We start from the raw sequence: 18,776 nt of genomic DNA, 5'->3' as shown, positions 1-18,776 counted from the left end.
CATTAGTCGGAGTTCAAAAGCGCGTTTCTCCCACTGCTCGTTGCCCACCACAATAAGCTATTAGAGTACGTTTACTATCGAATAATGGCCCACAATTTCGATAAAGTGGTCAAGGAAGAACAAGAATATCTTTCGAAGGTGCACCCAACCACTGATGACATACCGTCCTGCTTGAACCTCTTCGACGAATTTCTCCTTTGCAATGGTGCGTTTGTCCAATGGATCCCCCACTTCGTTGCCATGAATTCACGATCATACTTTAGTCCTAGGGACACAAGTAAAGTCACTCTATAGATTTGGCCGTATGGCCGAGTGCAAACAGAAAATGGAAGACTTCAAGTTCTGTATGAGCAACAAGGGCTTGCACCCAGAACAACGGAGGGAAACCTGGCTACAGCACCGGGCCGAATGGTGGGCGCAGAGGCGACTAGAGCGGAGCAGCGAATTCGTCTGGGACAAGCGGACGTGGGTCATGGTGTCCTTCTTCTGCCTTTTTCACTTATTCTCTTGTAGTGAACCCCTATCAAATTGGCCTCCACCCCTCTCTGAAAGTAATAACGTTCCGGACGATGGCGGAGCAATCCCATGACACAGCCGCGCCGTCGTGACTTGACGTCCAAGATCAGTTGATATATCCTTGATGGGCACAGGTGTGAAATTTCTGCTGTCGACTTCGTCGAGACGTATCATCACAGCCGAATCGGAATGTACACTGGTTCATAAATGCCATCATGCCTTCACCTCCTCCGTCTCCGCAACTCCTTATTCCCTCAATCATGTTCGCATACAGAAAGCAGCCATGGAAAGCACTCTATCTCACCTTTCAATTGACGAGCTTGCTCGTGCGCATTCCTTTGTGGTCGCTATTCCTCCTGATTCCTCGTTTTCGCCCGTGCTCTGAATGGTCGTTTGCCCATGCCGTAATGGTCTTCGCGATAAAGCAAGTTACTGAGATATTCTCAAAGTAAGTTCCGAGCATGAGTCCGACTGATATCGACAAGTTGAGCCCATCGTCTACAGCACGGGAGAATTTCTACCAGTTCCCGACCATAGGACCATTAAGCCTGCAACAAGAGCTAAAGGTGTCTGGGTTGACGCTGCCGCCCACGCCATCGTTGGGGACCTTGTACACTGGGCCTGTATCGCGGGGGTACAACCGGAAAGGATCCCGGGCTACTGGCATCGTCGTGTAGGCGTCAACTTAGAGCACGACTCACCCGCGCAAAAGGGTGAAAAGGTGATCTATCGCATCCACGGAGGGGGGTTCGTGCAGCTCTCCGCTCATCCGTCAGATTTTGCTGCCAACATCGACCGCTGCCTAATTGAACATGTGGAGGCTGCTCCACGGTCGTTCTCAATCGAGTATCGTCTTGCATCTGCCGCACCGTTCTCGCAGCGCTTTCCTTTTCCTGCGGCCTTGCTTGATGCTTTAGCTGGGTATGTTTACCTGGTGAAGACAATCGGGTTTGACCCTTCCAACATTGTTGTCGTTGGAGACTCAGCGGGCGGGAACATCGCGTTTTCACTGGTCCGCTACCTTGTCGAGTATCGCAGCGACAGCGGTGGAAATGTACCTGCACCTCCAGGGAGCCTAATTCTTCTGTCCCCCTGGGTTGACCTAAGTACGTCTCACGAGATACCAGGCTCATCTACACTCGTGAACACAACGGACTTTGTCGGCCCCGAGAATCAGACTCGAAACTTTTATTCCAAAGTCGCGTATGCCGGACCTCTTGGGCTCGAGTTCATTACAACCTCCCGCTATACCTCTCCCGCTTGCTTGTATAGTTCCTATCCTTCAAATTTCTACGGGTTCCCTCGGACACTTCTTGTCTGCGGCAAGCTTGAGAGATTCAGAGATGCGATCCGCACCCTGAAGGAGAAGATGTCATCCGACATGGGAGAAGGCGATGGCGATGGTCAAGTGACGTTACTTGAGGTCGAAAAGTCTGTACATAACTTTCTCATCTTCAACTGGCATCCCCAGCGTGACCGTACGATTGCCTACATTCGCAAGTGGCTACAGTGATGCAACCGCCGGCTTTAAAATCGCTCCGCGCGTCTACAATGGTTCAGCGACGTGTCGTTATATTCGCATTCAAACCGTTTTATCGCAGTCCAGCTTGCTCTACAGACTATGAAAAGCCGCCTCTTCTTCGCTGCTTGTCATCATTCAAGTCATCCCCACGACTTAGCAGTCGAACAATCACTCCCTTTCTCGATCTCCTGAAATCTTCAGCAACGTGCGATGGCTGGCTCATTGGACACAGACAACCAGGTCCATCTACCCTTTCATGGACATAGTCTGTGTGCTCACGATGATGTTCACAGAATCACGGTAGCACTGCACCTCCTATAGTTTCTTCTGTTAGCTTTCTCCCACCTACTATCACGCGAAATGCCACCACCAACGAAGACTACTTCGACCGGCGCCGCCTCCGCCTGCTGTGCACGCGGAAGATGCCCGCCACGATGGAGGACTTCGCCCCCCAAGCGAGTGAAATCCTCCCGGGCCAACTGTGGCTCAGCGACGTGTACACGGCGACGCTTCCCACTGCACTCGAGCGGCTCGGTATCACCCATGTTGTCACCCTCATGCGCGAGCCCTGGTATGAGTACGCGCCTGACGTCAGCCAGCTGATAGTCCCGCTCGACGACACGATGAGCGAGGACGTGCTCTCGCACTTCGATCGCGTCTCGGCATGGATCCATGAGGTGCTGAATAGCGTTCCCCAAGCGCGCGTCCTCGTGCATTGCGTATGGGGCGTCAGCAGGAGCCCGACGTTTGTTATCGCCTTTCTGGTTGTGAATATGGGTATGTCGGTGATGCAGGCTTTCGACTTTGTCAGGGCGAGGAGGATTATCGCGTGCCCTAACCGCGGCTTTATGTGGCAGCTCATGCGTTACGAGGCCCGACTGAAGCGTGTGTCTGTACCGGCTTAACCTCTGGCGTGCATACCTTGTAACAAACGAGCTCTTCATGCAATCATCTCGAAATCCATGCAAGATTGAAACCCTGGCATAAAGTAGATGAAGACAGGCAGGTATAGAAAAAGCGGTATGCGAACTTCGCCTGGAGAAACCTTACTCTTTGCCATTGTCACTGCTCGTGGAAGCGGCCTTTTCTACTTTAGCCTCCTCAGCGGCACGCAGGCCCCCGGCTTCGTAGTCTCCCAAGTAAAAGTAGACCGCTGGGAGTCCAACGAGCAGGCCACCGACTATGTTTCCAATGTAGGACGGGACCAAAGACCTGATGAGAAGAAGTTTAGATGTCATGCGAAATTTTTAGTAGATTGCAGGCGAGATTACCTCCGAATATACTCAGCGGTCGTCAGCTAAAGGAAATGAGCAAGACGTTGTTTTAGTAAAGCAAAACAATACGTACGTCGGCGTGTAGCATAATGCTCAAAGGTAAAGAGAACATGTTTGCGACAACTACGAAGTTTCGCATGAGCCGGGTGTTAGTTTAAAAATAGATGCACTACCAACCGTGATCAAAGCCACAGGCAACGAAAACCTGTCCACGGTCATCAGTAAGAGGCAAGGTAAGAGGGGAACCCCAGTTGCAAGGGGCGAAGGACTGACCCAAATAGGGATCCAGATTGCGATTATCTTTGAGTAGGTTTCAGCTGCACCAGTGGCTTGCTGAAAGTGTATGAGTGCATATATTGAGATAGATGACTGACGCTCTCACCCAGACAGCGACGCAAACGAGCCAGTTGCAGCCAATGCCACGAAGAAAGACTTCATGGAACTGGGGAGTGACAGCCTTCGTGCTGGCCTTTTATCAGTGCGTGATGCCGTTTGTATGGAGAAAATGCATACATAGCAAAACTTTGCATGTAAGTATTGTACGGAGCGTCCGTAACCAAACCCGTGTCTGTAATATTTGTGAGCTTAGGCGACAGTACACGGCATCTCACTTACACTTCGACAGAATGGCAGCAAAGAACAGACTACCTGCGAGGTTGCCAAAAGTAACTAGAGACTGATGAGCCAACGGTTCTTTGTCGATCTGACCAGAGTAATCATTACCAATGATCCAATTCACTGGAATGCTCCACCAGGGCAGGGCACCTTTGATAACAGCCATAGGGAATGTCTGCGAATTTAGTAAGCTTAGGTGCCATTGACAAAATTAAAGTCCGACGCTCACCATCAAGTTGCTTGTGAGAAGGTCAAAGCCTTGCAGCACAATCCTATGGTAAGTTAGTCAACGCTGACCTAAGCTTGAAGGCAGACAAGATTACATGACGAGTCCAACGGGGAAGACAAAGCCGCCCATCACCTTGACCAATCCTGGGTTGGAGGCTGCAATACCGGGCGATCCACCGGAAATGACCACATCGAGAAGACCACCAAAGGACAACATGACCCCTGCCATGAACTAAATGCCTGAATAAGCGCCTCATTCAAACGTTACACGAGGAGCGACACCTTACCGCCTTGACGAATGTCTTATCATACCGCGTCCTGTGCTTCGTCACTGCTTGGTTGATGAGAGCCACAGTGACTTCAGATGGCTTCAGAGTGCTCGCAGTAGAGGCCATCTTGGTGGAACTTTTAATGAGAAACACACAAGGCCAGGGTGGTCTGGGGGCAAACTCAAAACCCCCTTGGCGGCGTCAATGCTTGGCTTATATACCAGGCGGTGCGGGAAGTTACGAGGGCGGCTTCCCATGCTAAGGGCCTTTTCAGGATTGGGGAAATGGAGGCTTCCAACAAATGTACGGAAAAGCCGTGTCTTGACGGGAACTGAATCGCGTCGGCCAATTTTTAGACCGTGAAAGGTACCGGGAATATCATGCATCAGCCACCCGTTGCGTCTATCAAGCGACGAAAACCCACATTAAGGTCGACATCCCCGGCGGCGTGGGGTAACGCGGGGTGCTGGGAATTAAGAACCTCGATCTATCAGTCCGACCAAGAGGCTTGAGACTATGGAAAGCGAACATTTACAGCATCTTCAATCAAAAAGCGGGCTTGTAAATCTAGCTTTCTTTTTGGATAAGGCAAGGGTCCACATGTGGGCGAGCATAGGTGAGAGTCCGATTGGAGTCCGATGAAAGTTCAACCAACCACATCAATTGGGTGAGAGGCACAGAAGGGTTCCAGGGTGTCCTATATATAAGTATAGGTGCCAAGGTTTTGATGTTCTTGAAAAGTTCTCAGCGCTTGCGTCTATCTTGATAGAAAGCGGAGGTTGAGACATACGGCCACCAATCCAGAGCCAGAGTACGTGTCTCATAAAGTTCGCAGTGGGAAGCATGAGATGCTTCAAGCAGGTCGGGACGCGGTGACCACGTAGCGAGCGATCACGTCGCACTAATATACAGTACAAATAAGTACTTACTGTACACCCTGATGCACTGTTTACCCAATCGTTCGGTGCGCCACACGAATCATTCCAGATGGCTCACTTGCAGGCGTGACCGAAGGAAGCTACATAGATGATCAAACTTCGCTTCTCGGCGACCATGCACGTCAAACGTGGTACTATTGATTGACAAACATTAGCTAGTAACAATACAACGATAACAATAGATCAATAACCAGTTATCTGCGCTTGAGGTCCCTCCACAACGGGGTGATTGCCTGTGAGGCTGCCTTCCCCGCAACCTCGATATAATTGCTCTCTTCCTCGTCCATCACAGCCGACCAGAGCTTGCGTGCTGACCAACGGTCCGGATGGAACCGCCTGTGGCTCCTCTCCACAAACTCTTTGAAGTCCTGGGGGCGCATATGGCCACGCACAGACTCAAAGAACTTCTCTATAGCGCTCCAGTCGATATCCTCCACGGTGAACCTGTTTGGGGCGTAGAGAACGGGCCAGGGTATATCATAGAATGTCACTGGTGAGTCCGGCCCGAATGTTTCACTGTCGAACTCCTCGCCCATGATCTTGTACCGCTCCAGAGCGCGCTGTATTGTCCAGACACCCGAGTTCCAGCGTTCCCGCCTCTGCTTGCGGGCTGCACGTTGCTGCTCCGACTTCTCCGCCTTCTTTTTGTCTTCTTCTTCTGCTCTGCGCCTTTCTTCGGCCTCCTGATCTAGCTGGACCTCTCGCTCGCGCTGCACTTCCGCCTTCTTGCGTTCTTCTGCCTTGGCTCTCCTGGTCAGTTCCTCAGCTCGCTCCCGAGTCTCCCGTTTTTGCCTTTCCTCTTCCCAAAGAGGTCGGTCTTCATTGAGTTCGCTCATTTTGCGTATAGATTCTGAGATGTGCGCTTCTCGTTCTGGGTCTTCCACCTGCGTGTCGCTGGACGATTGAGTGTTTTGGCCATCTTGGGATTGGCCCGCCGACCACGGATCCTCCGTTGTAGCCCGCGTGCGCCCAGGCCGACGCTCTGCAGTGCGTTGACCCCGTCAACATATAATAATAGCGAGTAGTTCTCGGCGTACGTTGTTTTGTGCCATATTGCTCTCGCAATTCTTCCCAGAGACCATAGTGATGAGCGTGGTGATGATCTTCGTTGATACCCCGCACTTTTGTACGCTTACGGCTTTGGAAGCCTGCCCTCTTTTCATCCCACTGCTGTCTGATGCTTTGGGGGGAAACAGTACGAGTCCGCTTGCCCTTTCGGCCAGGAGCATAGGTTCTCGGATAGTCTGTAGTCGGGGTCGGAGGCATATCCGGCCCGTCATCTGGGACACCTATTACTCCTGACTTAGATCAGCACGCATGAAGGAATCGACAAAGCCTTGCCTTTGCGCTTCGTATCCTGAGAACCCGAGGGTTGGCTCTCGTCGGTCAAGTCAATCATTGAGGCATCGGCTAAAGCAGGACTCCTTTGACTTTCTTCCGCACTAGCATACCTCTGTTGGAATTGCTTGTTTTCCTGCCAACGCTGCTCGCGCCGTTTGTGGACCTCTTTGCGGTGAAGCTCCGCTGCACGCTTGCGAGCGGCGTACGTGGCTTGCGGAACATCATCGACAATCATGCTACGAACTTCGTTTTCTTCATCGTCATCATCGACCTCTGCATTGGGATCGATACGACGGTGTTTGGAGACATCTTGCATGGATATGTCCTTTGCGGAAAATGTTCGTCGTTTACGGTTTGCCGGTTCAGCGAAGTCTTCAATTTCCGGTTCCGAGGGTCCGACTTTGGTAATCGAGGGTAGAGTGTTGCCTGATTTGACGACACATTGGTATGAGGGATCGAGTTTGTAGATGTCCCATTGGTCCTGGTCACAATAGACGCGTTGACTTTGGAGTTTTAGACGGGACGAGTAAGATAACAAAGGTGTGCTCACCCGCATACATCCACTAGGCGCGGCCAAGAGCCCTCGTTGGTGATTCCCTCGTCTAATCGCGCCCGGGGCACGAACCGCCAGTATTTAGCACCCTGTGGCGTAGTTTCGATGACAATGCGTTTGGGACGAGGCTGTTCCTCGTCCAGCGTCAGGGATCGGACATTTGGAACTTCCGCACCAGAATGTGCAGTGAGCGGGTCAAAAGACGCGAAAGAGAGGGTGGAGTGCGCGAAACGAAGGAGCCGTGCGGGTTGGGACTTGTCTAGTTGTCCAGGAACTGTCCCAGAGAGGATATGGTAATTTGGCTGCGAGCTAGAGCTTGCTTGAGACGCCTGAGATGCCATGGGGTCTCATGAACGAGATAGAGTTGGGGGGAAGCAGGAGATCTAGTATCAGAGGGTTGCCTGAGTAGGGGTTTGTGAACTTGGGCACGCCAAGGGCACGCGTTGAGATGGACGTTGGAATCCAAACCGCGTGTTGAACGCACTGTCGCGAAGTCACAGTGATGGGATCTTTGGTTACCCTATATAAGCACATCACTTCGTTTGGACAGCTGCAGCTGATCATGCGTATGATGAGCATATTTGTATAGGTTTGTATCGGCAGGCTGGGGTAGCTACGTCACGCCGCTGACATGTTGCGGTGCCCACATCCACGGATGTGTCGAGAAGCTGGTCCCTTTTGCAATTTGGACTGCACAGCTACCAGTGGACACAAGTCATTTCAAGTCATTCACAGGCTCGCCTGACTCGGCCTCAGATCTGCCACCAGTACTTGAGCCTGGAGAACTCGCAGAGGAGGTTGTAATCTGAGTCGCATCCCCAGGCATCATGACAACACTAAGGAACTTTCAAAACGAAATAGACGCCATACACACCCGAGAGCTGGCTAAGCAGCGTGGCCAAGTAGCATCAGCTCCAGCTACCAAAGAGCAACCTGCTACTAGCAAGGGCCAGGAGGTACTCAAGGGTCAGGAAGTACACAATGATGAATCCAAGCCTCAGCCAAACACGGATCAATCAGAACTCTCCGAAGAGGAGGAAGCAGCACAAATCTTGGTATGCATTCAAGTTAGTGTCAACCCACAATACCCAACACTAACATCCAGGCTCTCGACAGGAGCTCCTCTCCGCCGGAAACCACGATGATGCTCGCGATGCCGTTGCAGCATTGTTGACTCGACACCAAGGCGAACTCATCTTCCACATTGGATCTCGACCAAATCATGCCAAGTTGTACGCTAGCGAGACACTATCCAACGATGACTGGACAGGGGCTACACGGACCGAGGAGCAGGTCAGGTCACTAGAGGATGGACTCAGACGTATATTGGAAGAGATCGGAGGGAAGGTGGGCTCACCGTCTCCAACCCTTGTTCAACTTGCTATACGTTCAATCATCATAGACCTGTGTTCTGTTCAAAGGCGGTGCGGACCACCCACGGTCAACTATATTATTGCGCATTCCTCCTCTCGATGTGGCACACACTCCCGAGGTGCGCTGCGCCGTGGTTGGCAACGTCGACAGCGGAAAGTCGACTACTCTCGGAGTGCTTACACGAGGTCCGTCACAAGTGCAAAATTTTGCTTCAGTCGTTTATTCTTCATGATAGGCGCCCTGGATGATGGAAGAGGACGAGCGCGAGTGGGCCTCTTCCGACATAAGCACGAAGCTGAGACAGGTCGGACGTCTAGCGTTGGCATGGAGGTATGCCTCATTAAATATCGTTTTTAATGCGTGCACTGACCTTACCTAAGATATTAGGGTTTACGACTTCTGGAGTCCCAATATTACCCAATGCCTCCAACACCAGCGACGTTGATGCAATACGTCGCGAGAAGCTCAGCTGGGATGAAATATCCAAGCAGGCGGCGAAGATTGTGTCGTTCATCGGTCAGTCGCCTGAAATGTCTAAATCATTTGTATTAATTGACATGTTTCCAAGATCTTGCCGGACACGAGCGATATCTAAAGACCACATTATACGGCTTGACGTCAGGCGCGCCTTCTTGCGTCGTGTTGATGGTCGGAGCAAATGCTGGACTTATCGGCATGTCCAAGGAACACCTGGCTATTGCACTTGCCTTGAATGTGCCCGTCGTGGTTTGTGTCACAAAGGTGCATCGATTTGCCATCACCCTACCGCTGTGTGTTGATGCGCTGTAGATTGATATGACTCCAGCAAACGTCTTGACCGAGACTGTTGGACAGGTGACGAAAATATTAAAGAGCCCCGGGTGCAGGAAAGCTCCCGTATTCGTCAAGTCTATGGAGACAGCGATAGAAATATCGCAGACCTTCGCTGCACAACGGCATGACACTGATTTCCTTGGGGCATCTACATCATTGACACTCATGACAGGCAGTGCCCCATATTCTCGATATCAAACGTTACTGGCGAAGGCTTGGACTTTGTAGGTTTATGTTTCGTAGCAAACTCCCCTTCTCATGAAATTCATGAAACGCCAGGTTCGGACATTCTTGAACCTTCTGCCTCCATCCGAAGCAGAATATCAGAAGTCAGCCATCGATCAACCACTAGAGGTTTGAGGTTTTCCCAGGGGCCATAATTATATCAGCGCTAACGCGCTCCGCTATAAGTACTCGATAACGGAGGTGTGGTCTGTACCATACGTTGGAACCGTAGTGAACGGTATCCTGAATAGTGGGCGGGTCAAGACCGGGGACACGATCATGTTCGGGCCGGACGCAAACGGGCACTATCAAACTTCTGTCATCCGTAGCATGCAGCGTAAAAGGTTAGCACATGAGCTCCTGGTCTAGCCAAGTCAAGAGAGACTGATGGTTATGAATCAACAGGGCGGACGTGATGACCGCTCAGGCGGGACAGTGCGTCGCATTAGCATTGAAGCGGGTGAAAAGGCAAGCAGTTCGAAAGGGAATGATCATAGTACACAAGTCCGAGACCCCTCCCAAGGGTACGCCGTTACCTCAATGACACTGTTCAACGTGCTAACCCTTGAATAGTGGTTCGCCAATTTGAAGGACAGGTTCTTATATTATAGTGCGTCCCTTTCGCGAGAATACAATACTCAAGCTCACCTTCTCTCAGTCATAATACTACCTTGCAACGGAACTATCAGGTACGTTGGATGCGTACTCGCTTGTGGGATGCCATGATGACCAAGATGTTTGGATGTAGGCCATGCTTCACTGCGGGGTGAGTCCGACTGGAGTTAGCTCCCGGTAACGCACAGCTTACACATACGCAGGCTGTCCGGCAAACCGTTCGGATAATATCCATGGATCACCCTCACGGCATACTACGAACAGGTGATCGAGCAACAGTGCAATTCGAATTCATCTCGCACCCAGAGTTCGTCAAAGTTGGGATGAAACTATTATTCCGAGAAGGCAAGACAAAGGTATGTCAGAACGGTTTGCTGAAGGCTTCGTGCTTTCTCTGATCGAGTTCAGGGCCTTGGAGTTATAACACGATTATTATAGAGAGCTAGGGAAGTAGAAGTGATCTTGATTGATTTGTTAATGTCTTGCGTATGTACGAAGTGTACGATTACTTCGTTGCATTTGATCATGAGGTGTGCAACATGCATACGTTATTGGCATGCTTTTTGCCATGTTTGTGTACATGCCTTCCGGGCTGATCATACGAAGGCCAGAACCTTTTCTGCCGAGATTCTCCACATATTGTATATATTCCATGTTGTGCGTGTCGATCCTTCCATGGCCATAAATAGTCTGACTGTTAGCCGAGCACAAGGAATATTCATATGTTTTCATGTGGTGTTCTTGAAGAAGCCTGACATACCCGTTTTGGGCATGGCATCTGCCTCTTACCAGCGTGTTCCAACAGATGACGCCGGTCATGTTCCCGAACCCGCCTCTCGATTCTCCGCCCGCCGGAAGATTGCAATAATCTTATTGGGCGTGACGACGCTCCTCATATCTTTTGGCTGGTATAAACGCGACGTCCTTTGGAACCAGCATACTCCAGCGCCAGTTTCACCTACTACAACTTCAAGTCCCCTTGACGACATCGCTGCGGAACCAAGTCTTGTAGCTGCTCCGTTGGATAATCCAGACATGCAAACCCAAGGAAAATACAGCGTTGGATAGTGAGTCTTTTCCAACGACCTGGCCGTTCCGTGCTCACCATCTTGTAGCTTCACAAATTGGTACGTTCGGACTCCGTTCGCTTGCAGCCATGGAGAACCGCGCTAACCTACTTCGACAGGGGTATTTACGACCGCAAATTTGCTCCCAACCTCATACCTGCGAGGGATTTGACGTAGGTCGTCAATACTATGATTAACACGATGCTCTAACACCATCCAGTCACCTCTTATATGCGTTTGCTAAGATCGACCATTCCGGCAAGGTCATGTTGTCGGACCCTTGGGCAGACGTAGAAATCCACCACGAGGGCTCGGCCGAGACAGCTGGTCGTAATTTGTATGGAAATCTCGAGGCCATCTACAAACTCAAACATGAGAATCCGCATCTCAAGACGCTTCTCTCCATTGGTGGATGGAGCTACCGGGAGTCCTTCCACCCCATTGTTGTCAATTCGTCTCTTCGTGCACATTTCGTCAGATCGTCTGTACAACTGCTGGAGGACTATGGCTTCGACGGTCTTGACATCGACTACGAATATCCTTCTAACCCGCAGCAAGCCATTGGTTTCGCAGAGCTGTTGAGAGAACTTCGGTTCGCGCTGGATGAACATGCCGAAGCCAAGAATCGTCTCTTGGGTGGACGATATTGCCGGTTTTTGCTCACTGTAAGCAGCCTTAGCTTTCCGATTTACGCCTCAGATCCTCATTATTCAACCATGCATAGATTGCAGTTCCCTGCAGTGCTTGGTCTTATCAAGTGTTTGATATGCAATACAGTGGTGGCGAGCATCATGCAAGGGGATCGGATTTTGGCGAAAGGCTGCTTCATCACATCGCTAAGCCCCTCCTACCTGCCCTTCACAAACATGGGCTACGTGGCCCAAGCCCGTCCCAAAAGCAGTCACTCATCAGCATGATGGACCAGTCCCTTGATTTCTGGAATTTGATGGCTTATGACTTCTGTTCGTTCTCATTTCCACACTTCCTTGCCTTACCTGACTCTTGTTGCTGTAGCTGGTACCGGTGATCCGGAAGGCGTGGCTGATCACCAGGCTAACCTTTACGGAGAAAACATCAGCGGTGTGAAAGCAGTGGAGTTCTACGAGAGCCGTGGTGTACATCGTTCAAAGCTAGTACTCGGTTTTCCTCTGTACGGAAGGAGCTTTGCTGGCGCTCAGGGCATCGGCCAGGACTATGATCGTAGCCGCCAAGGCGGAGGCACTTGGGAGAGCGGGTCATACGACTATCGCTTCCTTCCTACCCCTGGCTCTCAAGTCTATGTAGATCAAGGGAAAGTCGCAAGCTACTCTTACGACGGGAATTCGGGCGAACTTGTGACGTACGACAACGACGCTGTTGCGGCGATGAAGGCTCGGTGGATTCAGGAGAACGGCCTAGGTGGGAGTATGTACTGGGAGCTCAGTGGCGACAAGGACACCGGATATCATCATCGTGTTGTCGAGGGCGAAGGCTCACCTGGGAAAGAGTATGTTCCCGGACCCAGCCTAGTGCAGGTAGTCAACCAGTACATTGGACCTCTCGACATGACGCCGAACTGGGTGAGGTACGAAGGGAGCCAGTACGACAACATCAGGAATCAGATGGGCAGACCTCCTCGGTAATCACATATCTCGGAAGTGCATATGTTTACAACATGGGACAGTTTCTACTGTAATAATATTACTCTAAATACCTTATACAGTACGTATTTCTGATTTCAATGGATAAGTGCTAAGTTTGCATGGGCTTACTTACGGCGAATCTGTCGAACCTGGCCGAGTGGAAGTTTACTTGTCATTATACACGTGGGTCACTACAAGCTCCGACGATGGCGATACGGCAGCGATGCAGTTTTCTGTTGCCCTTACCCTTTCCCCGACTGGCGAGTGCATCGCCCGAGTGTCTCTTACTCCGATCTCTCCTCTCTCTTCAGAAGCTTGTGAGCTCCGATACCACAACCATAGACCAGCTCTTCCCCCTTTCGCTACCGTAATTCGGCTATAATTTCCGCATAGATCCCTTCTCAACCTCGGCACCGCCCGTTCGATCCTCTGTTCATCGCATTTATCAGGACTACTCCCTAGAATCGCCGAATACCATGTCTCCGTCAGCCGATACGACCAACGTCAACTCCATTTTTGCTGCTACATTAGAGGCTCTTAGATCTGCACCGACAGGTCCAGGTTCGTCGCCTAAACATAGCTAGCACATAGCATGCTAGGATTGCTCATCGAGCTCGGACACAGATGCCAAAGCTGCAGCTGACCAACTCGCTCTCTCGATACAAAAAGCAGGCTATCAATCGTTAACGTTAGTAGAGTGTGACTTTATTCAAAGTTCATGTCTTATGGATTTCCTTACTCCAGTGACGAGAACGTCCTGTCAACCCTCCACACGTTTGCCACAAATAAGAAGTCCGGATATGAGCGTGAATCAGGCGCAATGGCCTTCCAATCGCTGCCCATCGTCCTTGGAACTCCCAGCGCTCCCCTTCTCCTTCACTCTCTCCCAATATTGTTCGACTTGTACGCGGACAAGGGAGAGGTGGTACGGGTCGCGGCTGCAGCCGCAGCCAAGGGTATCCTACAGTTGTTCCCTCCGGAAGCGACACGTACTGTATTTCAATCCCTTTTATCAATCCTAGACAAGGGCAAATGGCAGACCAAAGTTGGCGCCCTTGATGCCCTGAAAAGCTTTGTGTCATCCGCAAAGGACGCAGTGGCCGATGAGCTCGGGCAGGTGCTTCCGGCTGTCGAACATGCAATGCATGACACGAAAAAAGAGGTGCGTCTTCTGTTGGTTTCTAAACATCAATTCTTAGCCTTCTCTCGTCTAGGTCTCCACGGCTGCCACGAAATGCGCTACCTCGCTCTGTAAAACACTGGCCAATCCCGATCTCACTCCCCACATACCCGCCGTCGTCAAGTGCATGAGTGACCCAGGCACAGTGCCGGCCTGCATCAAAGCATTGTCGTCGACGACATTCGTGGCAGAGGTGACAGCACCCGCTCTTGCAGTGCTGGTTCCACTTCTTCTTCGTGCTTTGAATGACCGGAGCATGGAAGTCCAACGCCGCACAGTCATCGTTATTGAGAACCTGGTAAAACTTGTTCGCAATCCAGTCGTTGCAGCCCGCTACCTCAGCCCACTCGTTGAAGGTGTGCAGAAGATTGCGAAGGGAGCTGCTTTCCCTGAGGTATGAACCATCGCTTTGTTATTATGGCTGTATTGTTGACTACGTAAAACAGGTCCGAGCCTTTGGCGAATCTTCGTTGGAAACACTCCTCAAAGCAGGAGCTTCTTCAACAGGATCTCCCCCCGCCCGTGATGTTGCAGCGGATACGAAGGAGGCACTGGCAGTGCTGCTGGGACATCTACCTGCCGAAGCGACTGCTGTCCTCCCTAAATCAAATTCCCCACAACCTAAGCATCCTCTCATTAGCCAGGTCCTGGAATACGAGGCATCTATGGTGGCTGACTTGGTCCACAATCGCCAATTCCGAGACAGCGCGGTGTGGCAACGCTGTGTTGGTGACTACATGGTTCCATGGGCGGGCAAAGAGGCGGCAGCGGCGTATGCAGAGGCCGTCAGATCTACATGTCTCGCGACCGACCAGGCACAACATGGCACTGGACAAACTATCTCAGGTGATGAGGGCAAGCTTCTCTGCGATACTCTCTTTTCACTGGCGTATGGCACTCTTTTGCTTCTCTCCCACACGACTCTCAAGCTCTACCGTGGACATCGATATGGCATTCTTGGCACAAATGGCTCTGGAAAGTCAACACTCATGCGCCAGCTACGCGACGGGAAAGTCGAGAATTTCCCCCCTCAAGATGAGCTTCGGTGTGTAATGGTAGAGCACTCTCTTCAAGGAGAGGATGGAACTTTGTCTGTGTTGGACTTTGTCGCCTCCGGTAGGCGTATCATTTATTAGCAACATTCAGGACGCTAAATATCAGGACAGACAAAGCTTTGTCTCATGTTCCACGTCAGAAAATCCGTGAACAGCTTCTTGAAGTCGGCTTTGACGACGAAAGACAGGCAGACACCGTAGGTGGTTTGTCTGGTGGCTGGAAGATGAAGCTTGAGCTGGCACGAGCGATGTTATATAACGCGGACCTTCTACTTCTTGACGAGGTAAGCTGCGAGGTTTTGTGTGAGATGTTCTTTGCTGGATAATGACCAAACGTTAGCCCACCAACCACGTAAGTGTTCGCCCACTTAACATAACATGCCGTTATCAAAACACAAACACGACCTATAGCTGGACAGAGCGTCTGTCATTTGGTTGCAGCAGTACTTAACTTCCCACAACAATGTCACTTGCTTGATCATCAGTCACGATTCGGGGTAAGTAATTCTGGTTGTCCATGAACAAAAAGCTTTAATATCGGCAGCTTCCTGGATTCCGTGACGACGGATGTGATTCATTACGAAGACAAGAAGGTAAAGTCTGGTTAATGTGCCTCTATGGTCATGCGGTTCGCTCAATATGACGTCTAGCTGGTGTACTATCCTGGTAACCTGTCTACCTTTGTCGAGAAACATCCCGAGGCCAAGTCATACTACACCCTTGCCGCTACATCGGTCAAATTCTCGTTCCCACCCCCGGGTTCGTTGATGGGGGTCAGAAGCAACACGCGCGCTATCATGAAGCTTCAGAACTGCACATTCACTTATCCAGGAAAATCCACGCCTAGCTTATTCAACGTGAGCTGTGCATTGTCGCTGTCGAGGTGTGTAGTCCAATCCTCCTCTTTGTCCGCTTGTCTCCAATCAGTCCGTGTTAGTCGGGTCGGAGTGGTCGGTCCGAATGGCGCTGGGAAGTCTACTTTGATCAAACTCCTGACGGTACGTTCTGATGTGCATCAACTGATTCAGGTTCAAAGGTCTGACTACTATACAGGGAGAAACTGTACCACAAGAAGGTACTGTCTACAAACATCCGGCACTCCGTGTTGGTTACGTCTCCCAACACGCGACGCATCACATCGGTGCGATCCTGTCTCCAGAATGCTTCCATTCGAATACTCACAGTTGCGGGGATCAGAACGTCACCTCGAGAAAACTCCAATAGCATATATTCAGTGGCGATTCCAAGATGGGCATGACCGTAAGTAGAACAGTCTCTGACGTCAGCTGATCTCAAGTAGCATTCAGGTGAACTGCTTGAGAAGGTGACGCGTGTGATCACCGCGGAAGAACAAGCCATCCTCGATCAAGATTGGGTCGGCAAGAACGGTACGAAGCGGAAAGTAGAGGTCAGTGGTGATCAGGATAATTAATTGATGTTCATCCCGCTTACCATTGATTACCACAGCTTATCATGGGACGTCAGAAGCTCAAGAAGTCGTTCCAATATGAGATTAAGTGGCGCGGCCTCGATCACAGATTCAACACCTGGGTTCCACGCGATCAGCTTCTTGAAAAGGGGTTCACCAAATTGGTGCAACAATTTGATGACCTGGAGTCCTCAAGAGAGGGCGCAGGGACTCGCGATACGTCGGCTAATCTGGTCAGGAAGCATTTGGAAGATATCGGACTGGATGGTGACATTGCTCAATACAACGAGATCTCGGGCTTGTCAGGAGGTCAGACGATCGTAAGTTTTGTTCCCCCACAATCCACAACTAACTCCTTGCACAGGCCAGAAGATCAAACTTGTGATCGCCGCTTGTTTGTGGAACAATCCGCAAGTAAGGTTTTGTCCTTTTAGGAACTTCTCAAACTGATGCTATGGCGATGTTAGGTCTGTGTACTTGATGAGCCTAGTAACTTCTTGGATCGCGAGGCGCTGGGAGGACTCGCCGTAGCCATCAAAGAGTGGGCGGGTGCTGTGGTAAGTTCACCCATACGGACCGATTGTCCGCGACGTCATATTTTCACACTTACACCGACGCCGCGGCACAGGTTATCATATCCCACAACCATGAGTTTGTTTCTGCTCTGTGTCAGTTCTATTGGATTTGTATTCGTTACGAGTGGCCGACTAATTCCACCGCAGGTCCGGAGATTTGGAACGTCGAGGGTGGAAGGATGACTCATCAGGGGAAGGCCGCTGTCGTCGAAGATGCTTTCGCAGACGCCAAGTCACCAAAAGGAAGCGGCACCAATACTCCTATTCGGTCTCGCGTGCAAAGTCCGGCGGTGTCCACGAACGCAACACCTGCTGGGAGTGGTGCGGAAGACGGATCAGCTGTAGCATCGATCAAGAAAAAGAAGAAGCCGACACGGAATCAGATGAAAGCCCAGGAAGAACGGCGAAGGCTTAGAAAACTTGCCTGGCTGACGAATGGTGGTCCCAGGCCTGAAGACACGGATAGCGACTAATGCCGAGCTTGACTTCGGAGCACTGGACCGGCATTTTCCCGGGGTCCACCAGGGGTGTTCGTAGTTGTTATTTTAAGGTTATACAGATCTGGAGTCAGATAGGCTTTTTGGCACGTCGCGCACGTTTGCTTCCGTTCATCCATATTTGTTGAGAGACGCGACATATCGAGCACTACATATTTCCGCAGCGCAGCGCGATACCTGTGGTTGTTGTACATCTTTTCCGTTGATGTAGCAGCCCTGAACAAGTCTTTGCGTCGCTCTTTCCCCTTAACTAGAACATGGCGTGATTCCCGGGGGCGTGGACCGGCAGATTCCATGTTGGGAGCACTCAACTCCTTGTTTGTCAATGGTGCGACTTATACGGCGGGTGTAGTGTGACGTGCGGCGCACGCAAGCTGCGTGTTGAGCTCCCAGACAGTGTTCATCCTTTCCCGCGCGGCGTTTTTTTCCTCCTCAACGATGTTTGGAAGTATCGACTCCATCGCAGGCGTCACGGATATCCCCAACGTGAATTACCCTGAGACCAGGGCGCCGGAACTACAAGACCAAGCGCTAGCCAAAGGCTCATTTTAGACTCTCGAGGGAGATGTGTGGATCAGCCATTCATTCATAGCGCGATGACAAATAGAGTGACATAACCTTGAGCTAGTTAGTTGCTGTCTTCGAAGCGGCCGTGGGCGTCGTTCCGACAAATTCAATGCCATGGATCACCTCGTGGATCTTATCGATGACTTTCTTCTCCGTCATCATTCATCACCCTGGTCGCCACATTCCGAATTCATCCTCGCGCACCAGCCTCGAGTTCGGGATGGTGAAAAGGGTTGGAGTGCTGACAGGCCACTGGTCCGCGGATGTAAATTACAACAAAAACATGCTTATTAGTGGTATCGATGAGGCAGATTGTCTGGGTGCTATCAACATGGGATCAGAGTGATACAGGTATAAGTAGCTATAGAGAGCGCTCGGCGTCCAAAACAACATAAATGAAGTAGATATGAAGGCAACGACAGTGTGTAATAGAAGTGCTTGTGGATCGTAGTAGCATGGCAACATGGCAATAGTTTGACAAAATTAAGGGCAGAAGCATAC

The 18,776-nt window shown here is 50.9% G+C and overlaps 8 protein-coding genes across 8 annotated transcripts; 6 read left to right on the top strand and 2 right to left on the bottom strand.

The window, feature by feature from the left end:
- Nucleotides 1–84: 84 nt before the first annotated feature.
- CONPUDRAFT_51664 (uncharacterized protein) lies at nucleotides 85–589 on the top strand (the record flags this gene model as incomplete). The annotated part of the gene is made up of 3 exons (XM_007768109.1): nucleotides 85–205; nucleotides 264–465; nucleotides 514–589. 3 exons carry the CDS (start codon nucleotides 85–87, stop codon nucleotides 587–589), a joined length of 399 nt encoding a protein of 132 aa, XP_007766299.1.
- Nucleotides 590–776: 187 nt separating this feature from the next.
- CONPUDRAFT_53196 (alpha beta-hydrolase) lies at nucleotides 777–2,029 on the top strand (the record flags this gene model as incomplete). The annotated part of the gene is made up of 2 exons (XM_007768208.1): nucleotides 777–964; nucleotides 1,021–2,029. 2 exons carry the CDS (start codon nucleotides 777–779, stop codon nucleotides 2,027–2,029), a joined length of 1,197 nt encoding a protein of 398 aa, XP_007766398.1.
- Nucleotides 2,030–2,248: 219 nt separating this feature from the next.
- CONPUDRAFT_152189 (phosphatases II) lies at nucleotides 2,249–2,943 on the top strand (the record flags this gene model as incomplete). The annotated part of the gene is made up of 2 exons (XM_007768800.1): nucleotides 2,249–2,278; nucleotides 2,332–2,943. The coding sequence occupies 2 exons, from the start codon at nucleotides 2,249–2,251 to the stop codon at nucleotides 2,941–2,943; spliced, it is 642 nt and encodes a 213-aa protein (XP_007766990.1).
- Nucleotides 2,944–3,361: 418 nt separating this feature from the next.
- Nucleotides 3,362–4,550, bottom strand: CONPUDRAFT_52012 (formate nitrite transporter; the record flags this gene model as incomplete). The annotated part of the gene is made up of 10 exons (XM_007768128.1): nucleotides 3,362–3,435; nucleotides 3,490–3,517; nucleotides 3,586–3,645; nucleotides 3,695–3,776; nucleotides 3,826–3,880; nucleotides 3,928–3,981; nucleotides 4,036–4,102; nucleotides 4,157–4,199; nucleotides 4,251–4,387; nucleotides 4,443–4,550. 10 exons carry the CDS (start codon nucleotides 4,548–4,550, stop codon nucleotides 3,362–3,364), a joined length of 708 nt encoding a protein of 235 aa, XP_007766318.1.
- Nucleotides 4,551–5,501: 951 nt separating this feature from the next.
- On the bottom strand, nucleotides 5,502–7,017 carry CONPUDRAFT_164144 (uncharacterized protein). Its single transcript, XM_007768799.1, has 3 exons — nucleotides 6,704–7,017; nucleotides 6,400–6,651; nucleotides 5,502–6,344 (listed from the first exon to the last, which is right to left on the bottom strand). The coding sequence occupies exons 1-3, from the start codon at nucleotides 6,936–6,938 to the stop codon at nucleotides 5,557–5,559; spliced, it is 1,275 nt and encodes a 424-aa protein (XP_007766989.1). The 5' UTR covers nucleotides 6,939–7,017; the 3' UTR covers nucleotides 5,502–5,556.
- A 989-nt stretch (nucleotides 7,018–8,006) lies between these two features.
- CONPUDRAFT_136287 (GTP-binding protein 1) lies at nucleotides 8,007–10,916 on the top strand. The gene is made up of 16 exons (XM_007768798.1): nucleotides 8,007–8,311; nucleotides 8,373–8,603; nucleotides 8,659–8,815; nucleotides 8,866–8,960; nucleotides 9,011–9,146; nucleotides 9,199–9,371; nucleotides 9,420–9,565; nucleotides 9,616–9,667; nucleotides 9,723–9,797; nucleotides 9,855–10,012; nucleotides 10,074–10,192; nucleotides 10,242–10,278; nucleotides 10,327–10,357; nucleotides 10,417–10,434; nucleotides 10,487–10,639; nucleotides 10,692–10,916. Exons 1-16 carry the CDS (start codon nucleotides 8,084–8,086, stop codon nucleotides 10,719–10,721), a joined length of 1,839 nt encoding a protein of 612 aa, XP_007766988.1. The 5' UTR covers nucleotides 8,007–8,083; the 3' UTR covers nucleotides 10,722–10,916.
- A 174-nt stretch (nucleotides 10,917–11,090) lies between these two features.
- On the top strand, nucleotides 11,091–13,092 carry CONPUDRAFT_101782 (glycoside hydrolase family 18 protein). The gene is made up of 6 exons (XM_007768797.1): nucleotides 11,091–11,350; nucleotides 11,399–11,410; nucleotides 11,470–11,523; nucleotides 11,571–12,015; nucleotides 12,075–12,312; nucleotides 12,365–13,092. Exons 1-6 carry the CDS (start codon nucleotides 11,319–11,321, stop codon nucleotides 12,970–12,972), a joined length of 1,389 nt encoding a protein of 462 aa, XP_007766987.1. The 5' UTR covers nucleotides 11,091–11,318; the 3' UTR covers nucleotides 12,973–13,092.
- A 127-nt stretch (nucleotides 13,093–13,219) lies between these two features.
- On the top strand, nucleotides 13,220–17,950 carry CONPUDRAFT_81207 (uncharacterized protein). The gene is made up of 19 exons (XM_007768351.1): nucleotides 13,220–13,533; nucleotides 13,597–13,660; nucleotides 13,717–14,134; nucleotides 14,187–14,546; nucleotides 14,599–15,268; nucleotides 15,319–15,491; nucleotides 15,548–15,559; nucleotides 15,619–15,704; nucleotides 15,752–15,800; nucleotides 15,858–16,090; nucleotides 16,145–16,205; nucleotides 16,261–16,348; nucleotides 16,405–16,467; nucleotides 16,515–16,615; nucleotides 16,675–16,950; nucleotides 17,006–17,050; nucleotides 17,104–17,193; nucleotides 17,265–17,304; nucleotides 17,359–17,950. The coding sequence occupies exons 1-19, from the start codon at nucleotides 13,449–13,451 to the stop codon at nucleotides 17,682–17,684; spliced, it is 3,240 nt and encodes a 1,079-aa protein (XP_007766541.1). The 5' UTR covers nucleotides 13,220–13,448; the 3' UTR covers nucleotides 17,685–17,950.
- Nucleotides 17,951–18,776: the final 826 nt, after the last annotated feature.

Source organism: Coniophora puteana, assembly GCF_000271625.1.
Source record: "Coniophora puteana RWD-64-598 SS2 unplaced genomic scaffold CONPUscaffold_4, whole genome shotgun sequence".
In the NCBI taxonomy this organism is placed as follows: Eukaryota; Fungi; Basidiomycota; class Agaricomycetes; order Boletales; family Coniophoraceae; genus Coniophora; species Coniophora puteana.
The sequence above is the reverse complement of the archived record's forward strand: the minus strand, read 5'-3'. Positions and strand labels throughout refer to the sequence as shown.

Excerpts from the sequence above, each read along its gene's own strand:
- CONPUDRAFT_164144 (XM_007768799.1), bottom strand. The coding sequence starts at position 6,938 with ATGATTGTCGATGATGTTCCGCAAGCCACGTACGCCGCTCGCAAGCGT. Across the intron at positions 6,652-6,703 it reads TCAGGATACGAAGCGCAAAG|GTGTCCCAGATGACGGGCCG; the intron begins GCAAGGCTTTGT and ends CAGGAGTAATAG. Across the intron at positions 6,345-6,399 it reads GCAATATGGCACAAAACAAC|AGCGTCGGCCTGGGCGCACG; the intron begins GTACGCCGAGAA and ends AACGCACTGCAG.
- CONPUDRAFT_81207 (XM_007768351.1), top strand. The coding sequence starts at position 13,449 with ATGTCTCCGTCAGCCGATACGACCAACGTCAACTCCATTTTTGCTGCT. Across the intron at positions 16,349-16,404 it reads ACACGCGACGCATCACATCG|AACGTCACCTCGAGAAAACT; the intron begins GTGCGATCCTGT and ends TGCGGGGATCAG. Across the intron at positions 17,051-17,103 it reads GTTTGTGGAACAATCCGCAA|GTCTGTGTACTTGATGAGCC; the intron begins GTAAGGTTTTGT and ends TGGCGATGTTAG.
- CONPUDRAFT_101782 (XM_007768797.1), top strand. The coding sequence starts at position 11,319 with ATGCAAACCCAAGGAAAATACAGCGTTGGATA. Across the intron at positions 12,016-12,074 it reads ATTGCCGGTTTTTGCTCACT|ATTGCAGTTCCCTGCAGTGC; the intron begins GTAAGCAGCCTT and ends AACCATGCATAG. Across the intron at positions 12,313-12,364 it reads TTTGATGGCTTATGACTTCT|CTGGTACCGGTGATCCGGAA; the intron begins GTTCGTTCTCAT and ends TTGTTGCTGTAG.
- CONPUDRAFT_136287 (XM_007768798.1), top strand. The coding sequence starts at position 8,084 with ATGACAACACTAAGGAACTTTCAAAACGAAATAGACGCCATACACACC. Across the intron at positions 8,961-9,010 it reads CGTCTAGCGTTGGCATGGAG|ATATTAGGGTTTACGACTTC; the intron begins GTATGCCTCATT and ends ACCTTACCTAAG. Across the intron at positions 10,640-10,691 it reads TCCGAGAAGGCAAGACAAAG|GGCCTTGGAGTTATAACACG; the intron begins GTATGTCAGAAC and ends GATCGAGTTCAG.